Source organism: Hemiscyllium ocellatum, chromosome 2 (assembly GCF_020745735.1).
Source record: "Hemiscyllium ocellatum isolate sHemOce1 chromosome 2, sHemOce1.pat.X.cur, whole genome shotgun sequence".
Taxonomy (NCBI): Eukaryota; Metazoa; Chordata; class Chondrichthyes; order Orectolobiformes; family Hemiscylliidae; genus Hemiscyllium; species Hemiscyllium ocellatum.
Genome location: NC_083402.1, coordinates 34,043,697 through 34,066,681, shown reverse-complemented (window position 1 = coordinate 34,066,681; position 22,985 = coordinate 34,043,697). Strand labels below are relative to the sequence as shown.

Sequence of the window (22,985 nt, the reverse complement as noted above, 5' to 3'; positions counted from 1 at the left end):
CTGGGTTGGAAGGACTGTTATTCTGAACTCTTATTTCTCTATTTTTCTAATTTATTGCTGGACTTTTTCTTTCTTCTTTTAATTTTTCCCACTCAGAATTTGTACTTAAAAATCCTTCGTACCCAAGATGGCGCTGGTAAGTGATGACTTGTAAAACTTCCACTGCACTCATGTGAGTCCATGTGACAATAAGCTAATTCTAATTCTAGAAAGTTACAATCCTTCATCTTCTTCTCATCATTTTCTGGGGGTCTGACAGAATCAGTCAGTTGTGTGTATGAAGGCCTAACTATAACATGCATTTCAGATGATCGAGCATAAAATAAAGTACCATTTAAAAATAACAAATTTAAACCAATTTTTCATAGGATGACCTTTCATGGTTGTATGGTTGTTATGTTGTAGAGAAATTTATACCATAACATTGCACTTTTATTTGTTGCCACCAGGTGATGTCATTGCCTTACTTTCCTGTAGTATACACTAGGAAAATGATACCCTTATAAACATTTCCTACCCTGATTGTTGCCAGGCCTGAGGATTCTCTTTAAAATAGATCTATTTTTGTTATATAAACAAAGGAACAAAATTTGGTGAATGTACAGTGAAGGATGGAAAGGAGATGTCCAGGTGGTATTATTGCGAGACCTATTGATTCAAGGAATGGGGAAGGTTCGAATCCGGCCAGAGCAGATGGTGTAATTTGAAATCAATCTAAATAAAAATCTGGAATTAAGAATCTATTAAGGACCGTGAAACTGTTGCCAATTGTTGGGGAAGCCTATCTGGTTCACTAATGCCTTTTAGAGAAGCAAGCTGCTGTCCTTGCTTAGTCTGGCCTACATATGACACCAAACCCAGACCAACATGGTTAACTCTTAACTGCCCTGTCGGTAATTAGGAATGGGCAATAAAAACTGACCTAGCCATTCTCACCCACATCTATAAACGAATAAAACAAATTAAAGCATAGTAGTAACAGGCTACTTGTGAAGAAAGGAGAGTCTGGGCAGAGTCAAAATATACTCTTAACAAGGTGAAAGACCAGAGCTTCCTGGACGATGGAAGTGATAGCAAATAAAGTGAAGAAAATGAAGTGTGCTTATCATAGATTGTCAGTTAATAAAACAGAAAACAGGCTAAAGGTAAAAGTTTCCAGGGGATTTGTCAAAATAAAGAGTGAATGAAAAGACACTAGCAGCTGCCAGGAAAATAAATCCCAAAATCCTCTACAAGCATATAAATGATAAAAGGAGGGACTATAAAGAGGATTCATGCATGGATTCAGAAGATGTGGCTAAAGTATTAAGCAAAAGCTTTCAGTCTGTCTTTATGAAGGAACACCCTGTTTCCCAATCTTAGTGAAAGATGAGCTATTCCAGACACTTGAAGAATTTAAATTGATACTGAGGAGCTGCTTGTAGTTAAAATATATAAGGCACCAGGACCAGATGAAATGCAGCTACAAATAATAAGGAAAGTGAGAGTGGAAATTGTGGAAGCACTGGCCATAATTTTCCAATTTCCCTTACACTCAAGAATGGAGACAAAAGCCTGGAAAATTACCAATGTTACACCTTTGTTGGAAGAAGGGTATAAAAGTAAGCCTAACAACTATAGGTCTGTCATTTTAGCCTAAGTGGTCTGGAAGTCAATGGTCCTTTATGTAAATGTCAGATATAAGATGTGCCAGCACACTCTTGTTAAGGATAAATCATGTTTAACTAACTTGCTGGAGTTCTTCGATGACGGAGCGGTAAAGTTTATTGAGGGCTTTTTTTTATTCACTCATGGGATGTGGATGTCACTGCCTGGACCAGCACTTATTGCCTATCCTTTGTTGCCCATGAGAAGGTGGTGGTGAGCTGCTTTCTTGAACCAGTGCAGTCCATGTACAAAAGATGGATCTACATGCCATTAGGGAGGGAATTGCAGAATTTTGACCCAATGACAGTGAAGGAACAGTGATATATTTCCTAATTGAGTGGCTTGGGGAGGAACTTGCTTGTGGTGATGTTCCATTTATCTGGTGCCCTTGTCCTTCGAGATGGCTGTGGGTTTGAAAAATGCTGTCAAAGGATCCTTGATGACTTTCTGCAGTGCATCTTGTAGATGATAGACGCTGCTGCTACTGAGCATGTACTGCGCAGTAATGCTGTTGATATACAAAATTATGAAGGGCATGGATCAGGTAAATAGGCAAAGTCTTTTCCCTGGGGTCAGGGAGTCTAGAACTAGAGGGCATAGGTTTACGGCGAGAGGGGAAAGATATAAAAGAGACCTAAGGGGCAACTTTTTCATGCAGAGGGTGGTACGTGTATGGAATGAGCTGCCAGAGGAAGTGGTGGAGGCTGGTACAATTGCAACATTTAAGAGGCATTTGGATGGGTATTATGAATAGGAAAGGCTTGGGGGAATATGGACTGGGTGCTGGCAGGTGGGACTAGATTGGGTTGGGATATCTGATCGGCATGGACGGGTTGGACCGAAGAGTCTGATTCCATGCTGTACATCTCCATGACTCTATGACTCTATGATTTCCAAAAGGCTAAATGAATGCAAAATTGGGTTGTGGATGTTTGTTGGATTGCAGGAAGCTTTATAGTGGAGATCCCCAGTGTTTGGTGTAATGAGCCCTGTTCTTCCTGATTATCATAGACCTTGGTGTGTAGAGTGCAATTTCAACATTGGTAATAGTACAAACTTTGGAATATTGTGAAAGATAATATAAAACATTAAAAGATCAATAGCAAGTTTGTAAAATGGATGGACCAGTGTCAAATGCAACATAATGCAGGGAAGTAATAAGTGATTAATTTGTGTAGAAAGAATGTGAGAGTGGAATAAAAAGTACAATTCTGAATGGGTGTAGCAGCATAGGTATGTACGTAAATCACCACAGATGGTAGGATAGCTTAGGAGAGTATTTAAGAAAGCATGCAGCTAGGCTTTATAAATAGGACATAGAGTACAAAAGCAAAAAATGATACTAAGCTTGTATAAAACACAGATTCCACTCTAACTGGATGGTGCATTACGTCCATTTCAGGGCACGATGTTTTAGGAAGGCTGTGAAGTCATTTGAGAAGGTGCAGAAAAGATTCACAAGAATGGTATTGCCGAACTTCAGTTCCAAAGAAGGATTGGAGAAGCTAGTGCTGACTCAGTGAAGCAGAGAAGGTTGGGAGGAGATTTGACAGAGATATTCCAAATCATACAGTGTCTACGCACATCATTTCAAGACCCCTCAGGATCCTACATTTACATTTTATTCATCTGAATTCCAGTGGACACAAGCATAACCTACCCATCCTTTCCAACAAGGAGTAATGGTGGATGACCTGTAGTTTCCTACTTTCTGTTTTGCTTTTTGAGTAAATTTGCTCATTTCCAATTTAAAGGACCCTTCTTTGATTCTAGAGAATTTTGCAAAACTAAATCAGTGCATCAATTATCACACTAACTGCTTCTTTTAAGATGCTGATGTAGAATGATTGTTTTAAGAACAGAAGTTGTTGAAATTTAGAAGAATGAGAGGCAACCTTATTAAAACAAGAGTCTTATTGGGCTTGACAGGGTAGATGGAGAGAAGTTGTTTCTCCTTGTGAAAGAGTCTAGGACCAGGGCCAAACCTCAGGATTAAGACAGAAATGAGGAGCAATTTCTTCCCTCAGTGAATGGTGAATCTATAGAATTCTTTACTACAACAGGCTGTTGAGCCTGGGTCTGAAAGTGTATTCAAGGCTGAGATAAATGTTTAATCAGTGAAGGGAATGAGGGTATGCAGATAAGGTAGGGAAGTGGAGTTGAGGATTAACAGATCAGCCAATGTGTTATTGAACAATGGAGCAGACTTGCATTGAAGTTGATCAGAAATGTATTCAAGGCTCATTTAGAGAAAATTTTGATTGTGAAAGGAATCATGAATTATAGGGTACAGGCAATAAAGTGGAATTAAGGACATATCAGATGATTTCATTGAATAGTGGATCAGACTACAGGGGCTGATTAGCCCACAGATATTTCTAATTCTTGTGTTTTAATGCCAAGGTTCTGTTCTGTGGAAATTCTCTATGGATTTACCTTCACTTTGTCACCTCTCTGTTTACTCTCACAAACCTATTCAAGATGATGAAAATTAGCCGCATCCACCCAGCCATCCCACACTCTCTTGATCACCCTGCTGCCTTGGCATTCATTGTTTTGTCTTCAATATAGACACCTTTTGTTATCATGAAGCAAGTGAGGATTGGTACGAGATACACGTCACCGTAGTTGCTCCAACTCTTGCACCACTCTGCTGATCCCAAAACCAATTGAATTCATGGTGTCCTATAGTGCAGAAGGAGGCTACACAGCCTAACTTGGCTGTGTTAGTGCAACTAGCCCCACTGCACCCATTGCTCTTCCTTTGTAACCCTGCAAGGGCTTTTTATTGGACATTCCTTAAAATGCACTTATTTTATGTAACAGACTGGTTATAGAGATGCATCCAACTCCTGAAAATGATATAATTGTAGATTTAATAATTTTTTTTCTAGGATGCTGTTGAGGAGATGAAGTTTGTCCTTGGAGGGCCTATCTCTAAAGTGGCAGCACTTCAGGATTGCATGTTGCAACAAAGCGATTCTGCTGGTATTACAGGTAAGTTGGCAACAGGGTGATACCTACAAGCATCAGGAGTTTCATTCTTACTAGCGGAACAGAGAAACATAGGCAATTGTTTCTGTGCTGGTTGAGGAAGAGCTAATCAGTCTAATCGCACATGCAGTTTTTGATCCAGAACTGTGTTTGTTACAGAATCATAAGGTGCACGTCTAAATGTACTGAGGGAATCCCTCTTTACCACCCTTTTAGTTAGTGTGTTCCAAACCCCATCAATCTCTGGGTGAAAAAAATGACCCAATTGCCCTCTCAACATTATACAAAAACTTAAAAGCCATGCCCCCCTGGTTCCAGACCACCATCAACAGAAATAGATTCTTCAAGTCCATTCTGTTTAAGGCCTGTGGTTGATTAACCCAGTTGGCTCGAAAACTGATCTGATAATGCCAAGTAATGCCTTAAAGCATGGATTCAATTCCCTCACTGAGATTACCATGAAGGACTCTCCTTCACAATCTGTCACCTCACCTGAGGTGTGGTGACCCTCAAATTAAACCACCACCAGTTGTCTCTTTGTCTATCTCTCTCTCTCTCTCATAAGATAGGAAGCCTTATAGTCTGGTAGGATGATGGTGACTTTTATTTATGCACCTCAATTAAATTTCCCATCAGCCTCCTCTGTTCCAAAGGAAACAATTCTAGTCTATCCAATATTTCCCCTAAACATTTTGAGTCTTGGAACCATCTTCATAAATCTGCTTTGAATCCTTCCCAGTCTTGTCACATCCTTTCTGTAATATGGTTTCTGTGCTGTAACTGTGGCCTAACTTTTTATTTGAGGCCTTAGGTAATTAAGGAAAGTATTGTGTTCATCACCTTAATTGTCCATCCTGCAACCTTTAGAGCTCTGTGCACTCCAAGGTCTCTTTATTACCCGATAGTTCTCAGAATTCTACTATTTGCTGTGTATTCCTTTGCCCTGTTTGTCCTCCATAAATGCATTACCTTTCACTTCTGCAGACTGTATGAAATTCCATTTGATACTTTTCTGCCCATCTGAACAGTCAGTTGAAACATCGATTCTCATGCTGCTCAGATGCTGTGTTTTTCCAACACCAAACGTTTCAACTCTGACTCCCCAGCATCTGCAGTCCTCACTTTCTCTCAGTTGATATTATGCAGTGTCCAGCTTCATGGTCAGCCTATTTTATATAATCTGTGAACTTCTTAACTATGAATGATATCTAAGTCATTAATGTATGTCCCTTACATCAGAATGCCTGGTATTGATCCCCGTGGAACACTACTGATGACGGTCTTCCAGTTACAACCTTTGCTTCCTGAAACTGAGTCTGTCTTGGATTCAATTCTGAACACTGTCAGGCTGACCTACTTGCTAGTTTATATATCATGCTTAAAGACAAATTCTCTAATGACTCCTATCCAAGGTAGTGCTGAGAATTATAAATGCCACATATAGTGTTTTCCCCAGATTTGTACTCCAGATATAATGCTTTCATCATCGAATGTCCATCCAAAATAAGGGAGGAGAAGCTTCTCATTGTAAGATGAGAATCCTCTCCCCTGCTCATTGTAAAATGAATACTCTCCACTGCTCATTGTGTTGCATGAGCTATCCGAGCATATTGCTATCGCCATTATATATTTTCTGGAAGGTGACCTACAGGCCTTGCTTGACTTACGGGCCTACTGTGGTAAAAGAAAACCACTAACAAGAAGAGATCTGGTCTTAATCAAGATACAGTTTATTTCATAATAGCAACTAGGTACAAATCACACTGCTAACTTGTCCATGGAATCCCTACATTGTGGAAACAGCCATTAGGCCCAATAAGTCCACAGTGATCCTCCAAAGGGTATCCCACCCAGACCCATTCCTCTACCCTATTACTTTTACATTTCCATTGACTAATACACCTAACCTACACATCCCTGAACACTATGGGCAATTTAGCATGGCCAATTCACCTAACCTGCACTTCTTTAGACTGTGGGAGGAAACCAGAGCACCTGGAGGAAACCCACACAGACACAGGGAGAATGAGCAAACTCCACACAGACAGCCACCCAAGGCTGGAATCAAACCGAGGTCCTTGGCACTGTGAGGCAGCAGTGCTAACCACTGAGCCACCGTGCCGTCGCATGGGCTTCTCACTAGCCCTCCAGGGTCTGCTGTCCTTAATTGCATGGCAAGCATGCTCTTTAGTCATTAATTGGTCATTGAGTGACGCATGCTGATGGAAACATTGTGTGTGCTGAAGGCTCAGAATTCCTTCTGACGCTAAGCTCCCAAAATGAAACTTCAGCTCTTTCCTTCCACAGAAAATCACCATGGGGATATTGGGCAGCTTATTTCTTTAAAAAAATGGTGCTAGAGATACTTTGAGGAAATTGGATGAGGTGGTTTCTATTTAAAACCCGAATTTCTATCGTCTGAACTTGTCCTTATTATCTAAATCTATACTGAACCAAATCTCTTTATGCTGCAGGTGATACCGGAAGACTCTTAGTCACCCAGATGACACAACTCAATCAACTGCTTGCAGAAATGAAACAGCTTCTCAGGCAGCAGGTAATGTGAAATCCACACTCAAAAAGTTCTTTGCCTTTAAGAGATGTCATTAAGTATCTTGGGTCTAAAGATCTGTAGAAGGAGCACATGACAATATAAGTGCTGGGTTGTGCTCACTGGTACAAATGTGTTGCTGGTCAAAGCACAGCAGGCCAGGCAGCATCTCAGGAATAGAGAATTCGACGTTTCGAGCATAAGCCCTTCATCAGGAATGAGAGAGAGTAGCCAAGCAGGCTAAGATAAAAGGTAGGGAGGAGGGACTTGGGGGAGGGGCGATGGAGGTGGGATAGGTGGAAGGAGGTCAAGGTGAGGGTGATAGGCCGGAGTGGGGTGGGGACGGAGAGGTCAGGAAGAGGATTGCAGGTTAGGAGGGCGGTGCTGAGTTGAGGGAACCGACTGAGACAAGGTGGGGGGAGGGGAAATGAGGAAACTGGAGAAATCTGAATTCATACCTTGTGGTTGGAGGGTTCCCAGGCGGAAGATGAGGCACTCCTCCTCCAGCCGTCGTGTTGTTATGTTCTGCCGGTGGAGGAGTCCAAGGACCTGCATGTCCTCGGTGGAGTGGGAGGGAGAGTTAAAGTGTTACTTTTTGTACTCACTGGTAACCTTCACCCCTGGTTCTAGCAGATTTAACAGTGTTGGGTTGTTGTTCCCTACACTGATTGTCCAGCTCAGAAGGACAATGAGAAACACACTTTGTATGTTCCCTGTTGATTGATGGATCCTCATTAGAGTCATCTTAGCCCTGGTAACAACTGGTCGATTTGATGCCACCATCTTTCCTCATATGAATCTACAAACTGGCTGGTTTAGTATAGTAGAAGAAAATCGCTTGGCAGTATAATGAGAAAGGTTTTGATTTAAACAATATGCAATTTATTGCATAACAACTAAGTATGAGTTTCACTGGTTCAATATACATTGTTACTAAGTCTATGACTAAGACCTCAGTGTTAAATCTTAATTCTCAGCTTTTGTTTTTAGACATGGACAGTGTTCATTGAGATATTTAATATTTGGTTCTTTATTCATTTCTTGCTCAATGTCTTGTTCTTCTAACTGTACAACTAATTATCGTCTTCAATGAATGGAAATAAGATTTCTCCGGTTCAAGCTGAAGTATGTACTAAATAAGATCTTTGTTGATTATCATCTGCCATAGAGTCATAGAGATGTGCAGCATGGAAACAGGCCCTTCGGTTCAACCTGTCCATCCCAACCAGACATTCCAACCCAATCTAGTCCCACCTGCCAGCACCCAGCCCATATCCATCCAAACCTATTCATATACCCATCCAAATGCTTCTTAAATGTTGCAATTGTACCAGCCTCCAACACTTCCTCTGGCAGATCATTTCATACACGTACCACCCACTGTGTGAAAACATTGCCCCTTCAGTCTCTTTTATATCTTTCCCCTCTCACCCTAAACCTATGCCCTCTAGTTCTGGACTCCCTGACCCCAGGGAAAAGACTTTGTCTATTTATCCTATCTATGCCCCTCATGATTTTGTAAACCTCTATAAGGTCACCCCCCAGCCTCCGACGTTCCAGGGAAAGCAGCCCCAGTCTGTTCAGCATCTCCCAACATCACGAATCCTCCAACCCTGGCAACATCCTTGTAAATCTTTTCTGAACCCTTTCAAGTTTCACAACATCCTTCTGATAGGAAGGAGACCAGAATTGCATGCAATATTCCAACAGTGGCCTAACCAATGTCCTATACCGCCGCAACATGACTTCCCAACTCCTGTACTCAATACTCTGACCAACAAAGGAAAGCATACCAAACGCCTTCTTCACTATCCTATCTACCTGCACCTCCACTTTCAAGGAGTTATGAACCTGCACTCCAAGATCTCTTTGTTCAACAACACTCCCTAGGACCTTACCATTCAGTGTATACGTCCTGCTAAGATTTGCTTTCCCAAAATGCAGCACCTCGCATTTATCTGAATTAAACTCCATCTGCCACTTCTCAGCCCATTGGCCCATCCTGTTGTAATCTGAGGTAATCTTTTTAGCTGTCCACTACACCACCAATTTTGATGTCATCTGCAAACTTACTAACTGTACCTCTTATGCTCACATCCAAATAATTTATGTAAATGACAAAAAGTAGAGGACCCAGCACCGATCCTTGTGGAACTCCATGGTCACAGGCCTCCAGTCTGAAAAACAACCCTCCACTACCACCCTCCATCTTCTACCTTTGAGCCAGTTCTGTATCCAAATGGCTAGTTCTCCCTGTATTCTGTGAGATCTAACCTTGCTAATCAGTCTCCCATGTGGAACCTTGTCAAACCTTGCCTTACTGAAATCCATACAAATCACATCTACCGCTCTGCCCTCATCAATCCTCTTTGTTACTTCCTCAAAAAACTCAATTAAGTTTGTGAGACATGGTTTCCCACGTACAAAGTCATGTTGACTATCTCTAATCAGTCATTGTCTTTCCAAATACATGTACATCCTGTCCCTCCAACAACTTGCCCACCACCGACGTCAGGCTCACTGGTCTATAGTTCCCTCACTTGTCCTTACCACCCTTCATAAACAGTGGCACCACGTTAGCCAACCTCCAGACTTCCAGTACCTCACCTGTGACTATCGATGATATAAATTTCTCAGCAAGATGCCCAGCAATCACTTCTCTAGCTTCCCACAGCGTTCTAGAGTACACCTGATCAGGTCCTGGGGATTTATCCACCTTTATGTGTTTCAAGACATCCAGCACTTCCTTCTCTGTAATATGGACATTTTCAAGAAGTCACCATCTACTTCCCTTCATTATATATCTTCCATATAATTTTCCACAGTAAATACTGATGCAAAATACTCATTTAGTATCTTCCCCCATTTTCTGCGGCTCCACACAAAGGCCGCCTTGCTGGTCTTTGAGGGGTCCTATTCTCTCCCTAGTTACCCATTTGTTCTTAACATATTTGTAAAAATCCTAAGGATTCTCCTTAATTCTATTTGCCAAAGCTGTCTTATGTCCCCTTTTTGCCCTCCTGATTTCCCTCTTCGGGGAGGCGGTGGCCTACTTGTATTTGCTTAGGAATTGACCGACAGATTTAGACGGTACATTTGGATCGGCTCTGGCTTGGAAGGCTGAAGGGCCTGTTCCTGGGCTGTAAATTTTCTTTGTTCTTTGTTCTTTATACAGCCTGTGCTTTGAGTTCTTAACCCCCTTTGTCCTTTGCAAATACGTTTTCTCCTTCTATCCTCTTGAGTAGGTTCCTGGTGCAGTACATCCATTTATCATTGTAAGTCTGTTGTTTTCAATGGGACTTCTCTCAGTCTTGAACTCTTTATTAATCCTAATTCCTGGATTGAATGAGAAGCTGTATTCAGTGCTGTCTGCTTATCAACAGTTCTGACAGTGCTAACCAATATTGCAGTACAGTAGGCCTTTAGTTTAGAAGTCAGCAGAAAATCACCATTCTTGCTGAACAATGCTTTCATGGTCCAGGCACCCCTTGCAGCTTTTCAAAGACTTGTTGAAGATTTGGAATAGAAATAGGGATTGGAAATTCACTAAAAGCTCTTTTTCATATATATATTATGGGACTGTAATGATACTATTACTGCTAAGAATGTGTCCTAAGAAACAAATAGACACTTTTAGGGATTGACATTTTATTAACTGCCCAGCCTGCTTCCTGTATATGATTTAAAATCACTTTAACCCTCAGGTCATGTTCTTCAATAAATTCACTCTGGACTAAAGTGTTGCCTCTATGGCATATTACTCCTTTAAGAACCTGCAGAATGTTACCCGTGAGTCTTTGAAAAGTTTCGAATTCTGACAATATCCCAAGTGATAAACAATTAAAACTAAATCTCCAAACACAAGAATGAAGGCCGGTGGTAATTTTGACTTCTCCTCCAAAGCCACCTGCCAAAAGCAATCTATTTTTGTGAACCTGGATAACTTTGCCTAAATTTCATTGACAGAGGCGTTGGATAGATTTCCCTTATGACAGCCTTATGAAGTTGAATTAAGTCTACACAAGTCTGATAGGTTCCATTTATGTTTAGAAAGTGGAACCATTCACTGCACCACTCTGTGGGTCAGTGACAGGAGAGATGACAACTCTTCCATCTGTAGTTGGACCTGTTTCATTGATGGGTTGATATTTTTATAGGTGCGAAAAGACACACAGAAATGGTATCTCTTCACAAAGTAATGCTAAAGTTTTAAAAGTTATTAGACCGGGAAAGTATTTTATTGAAGTGTCATTTGGATCCTTGCTGATTAGTCTATTCCACTCTCCTGATAAGACTGAGGTCTATACAAGCTCTGTTGCATAAAATAAAGAGTGCCTGCATCTGTACAGTATATAATATTGGAAACTGTATTATAATATTTCCAATATCTGCTTTAGTTTTTACTGGAGTGTTGCCTGACTCTTTCACCGACTTTGAGTTCAAACCCTCCTGGACCATTTCTGTTAGATGCAGGAAATGCATTTGTAATCACAGTCTCTTAACTCACAAAACCATTACATTCACTCCAGTACCTAGTTTAAAAGTGGTGATATGTACATTGATATAGATTTCTGTGTTCTTGAAACTGCACTAGTGTGGGTTTAGGCAGCTGGCAGAAGGAAAGGTTGCGGCTGTCGGGGTGACTAGAGTCGGGCATGCGCTGGGTGGTGAAGGAGTGGGTTGGATGCGAGTTTAGGTGAGTTTAGCGGCAATGGACAGAGCTCACGGTCATTGCCATCATGATCTGATAACAGGCCCCCAACATCATTCATAGGTTGGAGGAAGCTGCGTTATGTTATGGACTAGGAACATAGGAACTGGAATAGGCCATTCAGCTCCTGATGCCTGTTCCACTATTTAATTAGATCATGTGTGGCCTGACTCCATATATCTGCCTTTGGCCATGTCCCTTAATATCTTTGCTTAACAAAATTTTATCTCAGATTTAAAATTAATAACTGATCTAGCGGTATCTGCTATTTGTAGAAGAGAGTTCCAGACATCTACCATCCTTTGTGTGTAGAATTACTTCCTAGAATTCTCCTGAATGAACTAGCCCTAATTCTCAGATTATGCCTTCTAGTTCTAGAATAGGGCGGCACGATGGCACAGTGGTTAGCACTGTTACCTCACAGCGCCTGAGACCCGGGTTCAATTCCCGACTCAGGCGACTGACTGTGTGGAGTTTGCACATTCTCCCCGTGTCTGCGTGGGTTTCCTCCGGGTGCTCCAGTTTCCTCCCACAGTCCAAAGATGTGTGGGTCAGGTGAATTGGCCATGCTAAATTGCCCATAGTGTTAGGTAATGCGGTAGATGTAGGGGTATGGGTGGGTTGCGCTTCGGCGGGTCGGTGTGGACTTGTTGGGCCGAAGGGCCTGTTTCCACACTGTAAGTAATCTAGATAATACTGAACCAATCTATCTTATCTTATCCTTTCCTGTTAATATCTTGAAGACTTTGATCAGATCATTCCTTAACCTTCTAAATTAGGGCAGCACGGTGGCTCAGTGGTTAGCACTGCTGCCTCACAGCGCCAGAGACCCGGGTTTGATTCCAGCCTCAGGTGACTGTCTGTGTAGAATTTGCACATTCTCCCTGTGCATGAGTTTCCTCCCACAGTCCAAAGATGTGCTGTTTGGGTGGATTGGCTATGCTAAATTGCCCATAGAGTCCAGGGCTGTGTAGTTGAGGCGCATTAGTCAGGGAAATGGGTCTGGGTCCATTACTCTTCAGAGGGTCGGAGTGGACTTTTGGGCCAAATGACCTGTTACCACACTGTAGGAATTCTATAAATTCTAGAGAAACCAGGCCTAATTTGTGTAATATCTCTTCATAACCTAATTCCTAAAGTCCAGGTATCATTCTTGTAAACTTGAGTTCTGAAGATGGGTTACTAGGCCCAAAACATTATTCCTGAGATGCTGCCTGGCCTGCTGTGCTTTGACCAGCAACACATTTGCAGCCAAAACATTAAGTCTGATTTCTCTCCTCAGACCTGCTGAAGTTTTCTGGAAACTTCTGTTTTTGTAAACCTACATTGGACTCCCTCCAAGGCCAATAAATCCTTCCTAAGGTGTGGTGCCGAGATCTGATCACAGTACTCCAAGTGGAGGTCTAACCAGGGTTTTGTCTAACTGCAGCACAACCTCTGCAGTCTACTATTACCTACCCTGACATCAGCCCCCAGTTCCAGAATCTTCCTCAGCAGCCCACGATCCATAGTCTGAGACCCTTCATCAAAATTCCCTCTGTGTCTTTCCATATGTTACCAAGGGGTTTTGTACAGGAACTGCTGCTGCACAATCTTCACTCTTTAGTTTCATCCATTGCCGAGATATGCCTTGGTATTCCTTGCTGCTGGGCAACAGAGGTCCCCACTGGAGGGCGCTCTATGTAGGAGTTGTCCTCTTTTTCATCAGAGAGCTGGGGTGAAGGGTGTTGCACACAGCAGTCCCATAGAGCAGTTGGTTCATGGGCTCCCAGGCTTACTGTGTATTCCATAGTGCTGTGGAGTCATGGATTCTGTATATATTGGTTGGGAAAGATTGCACCCACTTTTTAGTTATTTAACAAGTCTTTCATGTTGTTTGGTTGCACTTCAGTGCCATGCTCCTGATCTTTAGGCCCCCAGTGAAAAGGTTTGGTGGGCGGGGAGGTGTTGAGGCAGGGAGGCTAGAGGACCTCCTTGTGGGCCTGTTCCTGGCTTGCCTAAAGTAGCCATCAATGGACTGCCTCTTTTTTATGGTTACGTCTATACCTGGGTCCTTCGAGGGGGAGCACATATGTGTTGACTGGTACTCTTGAAACTTTTTAAGAGATAGATGGGCATTATTTCCCCTATCCAAGACATCTTGACTTAGCTCCCCCAGATTTTTCTGTGTTATGTGATGGTTGTTACCTTGTTCCTCTTGGACAGATTCTATTTGGTGTGTTTTTCTTTCATGTTAAAAATAGAGCTGCATGCATGCCTGTGAGATATAGTTTGCAAATCTGTACTCCACAGATGGTCGCTGCCACATGACCGGTCCAGTGTAGCCCGCCCACAGGTCAGCCCTTCTCATTTACTGTGTTTGTGCAGCCGTGCAAACAGAATTTGAAGGGGCTGTGCACTTAAACAAATCGCCCACATCATCCAAAAAGAATGAGAGATTGCATAAATTGCTCAGTGAGCCTGACCACAATTACAGGATGAGCAAGCGGTAGATCTGGGGGGAAACTTCCAACAAATATCTTGTTAGATTACTGATTCAAAGTTTTTGATTTATCTAACTCTGGTTTGAGAGATTCAATTCACGCCATTAGTCTGCTGAAGTCAGTCTTTGCTTCCAATTCCACAGTAATATAATTCACACACAAAGCCTCTATCAAGTGACGTTCTACAAAAATTGCGAGACATAAAATTCAAATAAAGAGACATAAGTCCCCAAGTTCGTAAGCTAGACACAGTAATCGGTGCAGGTAATCTTAATGCAACCCCTCCTGAGGGGCAGAAAAGGGTTGGGGAGGGGTTATTTTTAAAAATTGCTTAATATGTCCCCAATGTCTGGGTTAGGTGCCTGCCACTATATTTATCCTGCTGGGTTACCCCCTTGTATCTGTTCATAAGACCAAAAGCTATAGGAGCAGAAGTAGGCCATTCAGCCCATCGAGGCTGCTCCATCATTCAGTGAATTCATTGCTGATCGAGTAACCTTCAAATCTGCTTTCCTGTCTTTTCTGCATTACTCTTGATTCCCATATGGATTAGAAATATGTCCAGCCCTGGACAGGTGAGGCAATCTGTTATAATTTTTAAATCAAATACATCAGATGTCCAGCCTAAATTCAAACCTGGCTGGCTGGGTTTTCCTGGGATTCCCAAACTCACCATCCTCAGATTTCTTCCCTGTGATCTCTCCTAATTTCCCTCCGTGAGGAGAAAAGCAGCGAAGTACAGCCATTGCCTTTTGGACAAGCTAGCGATCTAATCGGCTGCGGTAAAGGATGTTAATAACTTCCTGCCATTAATGCCCACCAAACAAACACCCATCCCCACCCCACCCCCGCCCCCAACCTCTCTGGAGTCATGCTCTGCCACCTCTTCTCCTTAAATATCAATGCAATGATTACCAAGCCTAGGAGGCATCAGAACATATCACTGCTGCTGACTCTCCTGCCCCAGATGACACACTCAGCTCACCTCTACACTGTCCTTTGACATAATGCTTGAAACCACTGCCTCCTTGGCTCTTAATTGCGACATTGCTAATCACATCCTTGCATTAAACAAAAGTTACAGAAGACAGAGTAAAATAATGGGCTAACAATGACCTTCTATCAATCAAAGGAATGTTGCCCTCCTATCTCTTCCTACATTCCTTAGGCAGATATGACCTTGCAGATTTGTTTTCAATCAATAGTTCTTTCATTGCATTATCCTCCCACAGTCAGATGCTTGTGCTTTGGAAAATTAGTCTAAACTATAAAAGTGTAAAGAGCTGATCTATGTGGTTTGCTAATTGGTTAGGCAATAAGGTAATGTTGACACATATCCACAGACAGTACTTCACATGAAGAAGAGTGTCAGATGTTACACCACTGACTTATGCTGGCACCTCGTGTTGTGAAGTTGTCGGACATCTCCACCCACATGAATATGTCAGGACAAATGGGCTGGCAAGAAGACTTGCGGTCTAGCACACTCTCCTGAGAGAGAAAAACACAAAGAATTGTGGATGCTAGAAATCAGAAATTAAAACAGATATTGCTGGAAAATCTCAGTAGGTCAGGCAGTTTCTGTAGAGAGAAATCAGAGTTAACACGTCAGATCCAGTGACACTTGTTCAGAACTGATGGTAGCCAGGAAAAGGTTGATATATGTGCTGGAGAAGGGGCATAGGGAGTGTTGGTTGGTTTATTGTGCACCAGCTTTCTGGTTCTGACACTGGAGTTGTGTAGTGAGATGTGGTGTGGTGAAAAACATAGGAGGCAGGTGCTTCAGAGGCAAAGGAAACTCTGATTTTAATAAAATAAGCAAAATTGAAAATATGTACAATAACTGAAAAAAATGAATGTTTCAAAACCCCAATGTTACGGATCAAGTAAAGTGAGAGTCATCTGACAGCTAGGTAAAAACAAGGACTGCAGATGCTAGAAACCAGAGTCTAGATTAGTGCAGTGCTGGAAAAGCACAGCAGGTCAGGCAGCATCCGAGGAGCAGGAAAATCGACATTTTGGGCAAAAGCCCTTCATCAGGAATAGAACTGTGGCACTAGTTATCTGACAGCTAACTAGTGCCCCAGTTAACCCTTGCAGCCCCAACTTGGTACTCTGGGTTTAAAATTACAGAGAGCTGTTCATTACTGGGTCAACAAGCAGGAGGCCGGAAGAACACAGCAGGCCAAGCAGCACCAGGGGGTGGAGAAGTCAACTTTTCGGGTGTAACCCTTCTTCAGGACTGGGGTTGGGCGTAGGGGGAGCTGCAGATAAAGGAGTTGAGGGGGCAGGGTGGTGAAGTGGGGATAGTGGAGACAGGTGGAGGGTACAACCTGGTTGGTCAATGGGAGGAATGAATCCAATAGGTGGCTGAAAGAAATGGAAGGGAGGGGAAGGGGTTGGAAGGGAGTCTGTGCCAGTTGCAGGGTAATGTACCTGGGGGAGTAAATGATAGGTGGAGATTCGGCCCAGAGAGATGAAAAAGCATTTGGACAGACAAAGGCCTGGGTAAAGGTCAACCTGGATGAATCAACAGCTGCTAATGGGGACCAATAGTAGCTAACAATGTTTGTATTAGCAGCCCATCTGATGTGTGGGGGTTGGGGTAAGGAGGTGGGAGGTGCTCACGCCCGAAAGTTATTGAACTTGATATTGAGTCCAGGAGGTGGCAAAGTTCCCAAGTGGAAAATCTTGATGGGACCTGCAGAGTTTCACCAGTAATTCCTGTTTTTGTTTCAGATCTCCAGCACCTGCAGTTCTCTGTTTTATTTTAGCACATAAAAACCAACTGGGCTGTGCTCCTTTGTGACTACAAAAGCAGCTGATGACTAATAACCTCCTGCTCAATAGCAAGCCCCCAGCCCACCCCCCGCCAACCCCACAAATGAGGATTACTGTACAAATTGCAGATGCATGATGTTTTCTATCCCTTTGAAGAATACGCAAGGTGGAAAAGCCAATTTCAACGCTACTGATGTGCTGTAGTGGGACTGAGTTTCTTGTGTATAGCAGTGGAAAGATACTCACATATACAGTACTAGCTTGGGTCTGAGTGATACTGTCACAGTCAAAGAACTATCCCCTAGTCACCCTCTGTGTCTCAGGTAAAAGTATTTTCTCACTCCAAGAGCTAGAAATCAGCTAGTTACCAATGCAAAAATAAAGAAAACAGGACAACAACAGGAATCTCTGTCACCCTGAGCAATGGATTCCAGTCGTGGTTGAGAGAAAGCAGAATGACAAAATCTCAAGCAACCTGAAAACTAAGAATCTTGAAATTCCATGGGAAAACGTGTACCCAAAGAGAATGGGCTGATGGAACTTGTTGTCTTTTTGCATGAACTTGGTACATGAAGGCTGTGTTAAAGCAGGGAAATGCTAAGATAAGGGAGTTGAAGTCAGTTGGTTGAGGAATTACTGTCAAAATGTGCAGAGCTGAAACAGAAACTTGTTACCTTGGAGGCTACCAGTCAGTAAAGGCCAGTATTCCCATCAGAAAACACAGAATTAACGGGAAAGGTTAAATCCCTAGAAATTGCCAATGAGGAAAAGGTAGTTTACCTCTAAAATTAACAAAGGCAATTTGAGATAGTGAACTAAAATGCTAAGAAGGCACAGGGACAAGTTCAAGTGTCAGAAGTTAAGATTCAGGATAAGGAAAATAAATGTAAAGATCTTCAGGCACCACTTAAAGTATTGCATCAAGCATAGCTTGAGCAACAAGTGCAGAATGCTGTCAACAAGAAATTGAGGTCTTACAATCACAGCTTTCCAGAGATGGTTTCTCTGTGTTTTGGGACCCAGACAGAGATTATGGAATGAAGGGTGTAACCCAGATTAGGGACCGGTTGAGGGTGAAGCCGTATTCTGTTCAGATCAGGGCAGGGAATATGATTATATTCCTGACCCCAACACCCCTCTGCCATACTTGGGTAAAGATTCTCTGCAGAGTCTAGTACAAGCCCAAAGTAAGATAAAGATTTAATGAATCGACCAGTAATTGGGATATAAGCTAGGTATTTTGAAATGTGAGACCAACACATAGCAGAATCTGAAGCTAGGTTAGATAAGGATGTGAGTCAGCCAGAAAAAAGTTAAGATCTATCTTCTAAAGAGTCAGAGGAGTCTGACATACTTTTCTGATACACTGTAGAGGGACTGGAACAGGACCCCAATCCCAATCAATTTCAACATCTTCACAAACCCTAGAGAGAGGGAGTAAAAAGGAGTAAAACTAAGTTTGAACCGCAGTCCTTTCTTTGATAAAGTAAGAGCACCTTGGTGAATGTGTTTTTGGAATAATAAATGTGTTTTTGGAATAATAAATGTGTTTTTGGAATAATAAATTGGTTGAAGTGGCTGAATAGAATATTTGGTAAAAGCAAGGACTGCAGATGCTGGAAACCAGAGTCTAGATTAGAGTGGTGCTGGAAAAGCACAGCAGGTCAGGCAGCATCCGAGGAGCAGGAAAATCGACATTTCGGCAAAAGCCCTTCATCAGGAATCTGATGCCCGAAACATCGATTTTCCTGCTCTTCGGATGCTGCCTGACCTGCTGTGCTTTTCCAGCACCACCCTGAAAGGAATATTTCACAGTCAACAATCTTGATGAGTACAAATTTTAGAAGAATTCAATTCAAGTTAAAGAAATGAGCTGCCAGAGCATGTGGTGGAGGCTGGTATAATTGCAACATTTAAAAGGCATCTGGATGGGTATATGAATAGGAAGGGTTTGGAGGGATATGGGCCGGGTGCTGGCAGGTGGGACTAGATTGGGTTGGGATATCTGGTCGGCATGGACAGGTTGGACCGAAGGGTCTGTTCCATGCTGTATATTTCTATGACTCTACCTGTGTAAACTGATAAACTGTAAATAAGAGCAGGAACTACCTTGATCTTTTGTTTTTGAGTTTTAGATAAACTATGAAGCTGATTATTGAAATTGCATTGTTGGCTTGGCTTTTATATGCATAGTACTGGTCAGGAGTTGGGAACCATTTGTGCTGATGATATGCACAGAACTTCAGATCACACTTTCACTTACATCAGAAGCAATTGAACATTCTATAGGGTGTCGTGTAAGATTAGGAGGATCCAGAGGAAGGATAATTATGTGAAAAAGGGGTAAAGTGTTGTATGAAAATATCCATCATGAATTGGTTATTCTGAATCTCTCAGGTACTCAGTTACCACCATGGTGTCCAAAGTCTTTACCTTGCATATATTGGTCAAGAGATTGAATTGAAGGGAAAAAAGACAGGACATGCAGTAATTTGTTTGGAGATGCTGCAGACATTTATGGTCAGGGATGTCTGCCGTTAATAGCCTAGATATCAACGCTATAAGTGAATGATAAAATCAATAAACCTTTCAAGTTATAGACACAATGAATGACAACATTAAACTTAGTAATGAGGAGGGGACACCACAAATAGTGTTGCATTTTAAGTCCAGCTGTAATGAAACAGTTAATTGTACTCACGAAACTCCAAGTACCAAGACAACATAGAGTTGAATATGGAGGTGAAGGAGAATACTGCATTACAACATCTTTAAAAGGATATCATTGTTATATTCTGTTTTATCCCATCACTGATTCAACATTTTGCATTCACCAATGGAATTGGTTAACATCAAGAGGAAAAAATCTGTGACTTTTGACATTACTGATTTAGCTAGCGCAATGATTATGGTTAGGCAAACATATGAGGTCCATATTGCCCTACAGACAGAACATTTGGAAAAAATAAAAGGGATTTTGAGAAAGGCACACAGGTTACATGTTAAAGTTTAGCCTATTAGACATCAAGACTGATATTCAAAACATTCTTGGTGGGATGACATCTGGGATTAGGGAAGTAATGTGCACATGGCTGTATAAATTTGTATTATTTCACATCTTGTTATTATTATTTTGTGTACTTGGATTTATCTTGTTTTTATTACACTCATATTTCACTTTTGGCGTCAACAAAAAATACAGCAGTTGAAAAGAGAATTAGTTCTGTTAAGAAATTATAATCTTAAAGCTGAAATGGGTGAAGCATAATAGAACATAGAACAGTATAGCACACTACAGGCCCTTCACCCCTCAAGGTTGTGCCAGCCTTTTATCCTACTCTGAGATCAGACTAACTGATGTACCCTTCATTGCACTATCTTCCATGTGCCTATTCAAGTGTTGTTTAAACGTCCCTAATGTATGTAACTCTACTAGCACTGCTGGAAGTGCATTCTACACACCCATGACTCACTGAGTAAAGAACCTACCTCTGACATCTCCGCTAAATCTCCCTCCAATTACCTTAAAATTATGTCCCCTTGTGATAGTGATTTCTGCCTTGGGAAAATGTCTCTGGCTATCCACTCTATCTATGCCTCTCAACATCTTGTACATCTCTATCAAGTCACCTCTCGTCCTTCTTCGCTCCAATGAGAAAATCCCTAGCTCCCTCAACCTTTCTTCATAAGACATTTCCTGCAGTCCAGGCAGAATCCTGATAAATCTCCTCTGCACCCTCTTCCACATCCTTCCTATAATGAGGCGACCAGAATTGAACACAATATTCCAAGTATGATCTAACTAGGACTCTATAGAACTGCAGCATAACCTCGCAGCTCTTAAACTCAATCCCCTGCCAATGAAAGCCAGCACACCATATGCCTTCTTAAACACCCCATCAACTTGGGTGGCAACTTTGAGGGATCTATGAACATGGATCCAAAGATCCCTCTGTTCCTTCACACTGCCAAGAATCCTGTATTTAACCCTGTATTCTGCATTCAAATTCAACCTTCCAAAGTGAATAACTTCACACTTTTCCAGTTTGAACTCCATCTGCCACTTCTCAGCCCCAGCTCTGCATCCTGTCAATGTCTCATTGCAACCTACAACAGCCCTCCACACTTTCCACAACTCCACCAACCTTCGTGTCATTGGCAAACTTGCAAACCCATCCTTCCACTTCCTCATCCAGGTCATTTATAAAAATCACAAAGGGCAGTGGTCCCTGAACCGATCCTTGTGAATACCACTGGTCACTGAGCTCCAGGCTACATATTCTCCATCTACTACCACCCTCTGTCTTCTATGGACCAGCCTATTCTGTATCCAGACAGACAGGTTTCCCTGTATTCCATGCCTCCGTACTTTCTGAATGAGTCTGCATGGGGAACCTTATCAAGTGCCATGCTAAAATCCATGTACACTACATCCGCTGCTCTACCTTCATCAACATATTTTGCCACATCCTCACAGAATTCAATAAGGTTTGTGAGGCATGACCTGCCCCTCAAAAAGCCATGCTGACTATCTCTAATCAAACTATGGTTTTCCAGGTAATCATATATCCTGTCTCTCAGAATCCTTTCCAATACTTTGCTCACCACTGACCTAAGACTGACTGGTCTGTAATTCCTAGGATTATCCCTATTCCTTTTCTTGAACAAGGGAATAACATTTGCCACACTCCAATCATCTGATACTACTCCAGTGAACAGTCAGGATGCAGAGATCATTGCCAAAGGTGCAGCAATCTCTTCCCTCACGTCCTCACAGAATATGTCCTGTCTGGCTCAGAAGATTTATCTATCCTTATGTTTTTCAAACTTTTCAGCACATCTTCCTTCCTAACATCAACCTGTTCTAGCGTATCAGTCTGTTTCACCTTGACATTTCACTCAGAAATGTCAAGGTCCCTCTCAGTAGTGAATACTGACGCAAAATATCCCTTAAGGACCTCCCCTACTTCCTCCAACTCCAGGCGCAAATTCCCTCCACTATCTCTGATTGACTCTACCCTCACTCTGAAAATGTGTTGCTGGTTAAAGCGCAGCAGGTCAGGCAGCATCCAAGGAACAGGAAATTCAACATTTCGGGCACAAGGCTTGTGCCTGAAACATCGAATTTCCTGTTCCTTGGATGCTGCCTGACCTGCTGCGCTTTAACCAGCAACACATTTTCAGCTCTGATCCCCAGCATCTGCAGACCTCACTTTTTACTCTACCCTCACTCTGGCCAGCCTCTTGTTCCTCACGTAAGTGTAGAATGTCTTAGGGTTTTCCTTAATCTTACCCGCTAAAACTTTTTCATGCCCCCTTCTGGTTCTCCTAAGTCCATTCTTCACTTCTTTCCTGGCTACCTTGTAACTGTCTAGAGCCCTGTCTGATCCTTGCCTCTTCAACCTTTACTAAGCTTCCTTCTTCCTCTTGACTAGATGTTCCACATATCTTATCACCCAAAGTTCTTTCCACCTCCCATCCCTTCCTTGCCTCAGTGGGACAAACCTGCCTAGCACTATCAGCAGGTGCTTCTTAAACAACTAGTGAGAACTGCTGATGCTGGAGATCAGAATCGAGAGTGGGTGCTGGAAATGCACAGCAGGTCAGGCAGCATCTGAAGAGCAGGAGAATCGACATTTCGGGCAAATGCCCTTCATCAGGAATGAGACTTGTGAGCCAAGGGGGTGGAGAGATAAATGGGAGGAGGGTAGGGCTGGGGGAAGGTAGCTGAGAATGTGATAGGTAGACAGAAGTGCGGGGTAATGGTGATAGGTCAGAGAGGAGGGTGGAGCAGGTAGGTGAGAAGGAAGATTTACAG

At 42.4% G+C, this 22,985-nt stretch overlaps 1 protein-coding gene across 2 annotated transcripts in view; it reads left to right on the top strand.

Moving 5' to 3' along the window:
* The window catches only part of thbs4a (thrombospondin 4a), a 120,366-nt gene that overhangs the window by 33,942 nt on the left and 63,439 nt on the right, over nt 1-22,985 (top strand). For both annotated transcript variants that reach the window (XM_060835690.1, XM_060835681.1), the window contains 2 exons: nt 4,542-4,644; nt 7,116-7,198. In XM_060835690.1, coding sequence (XP_060691673.1) covers nt 4,542-4,644; nt 7,116-7,198 — 186 coding nt within the window. The remainder of the gene's footprint in view (nt 1-4,541; nt 4,645-7,115; nt 7,199-22,985) is intronic.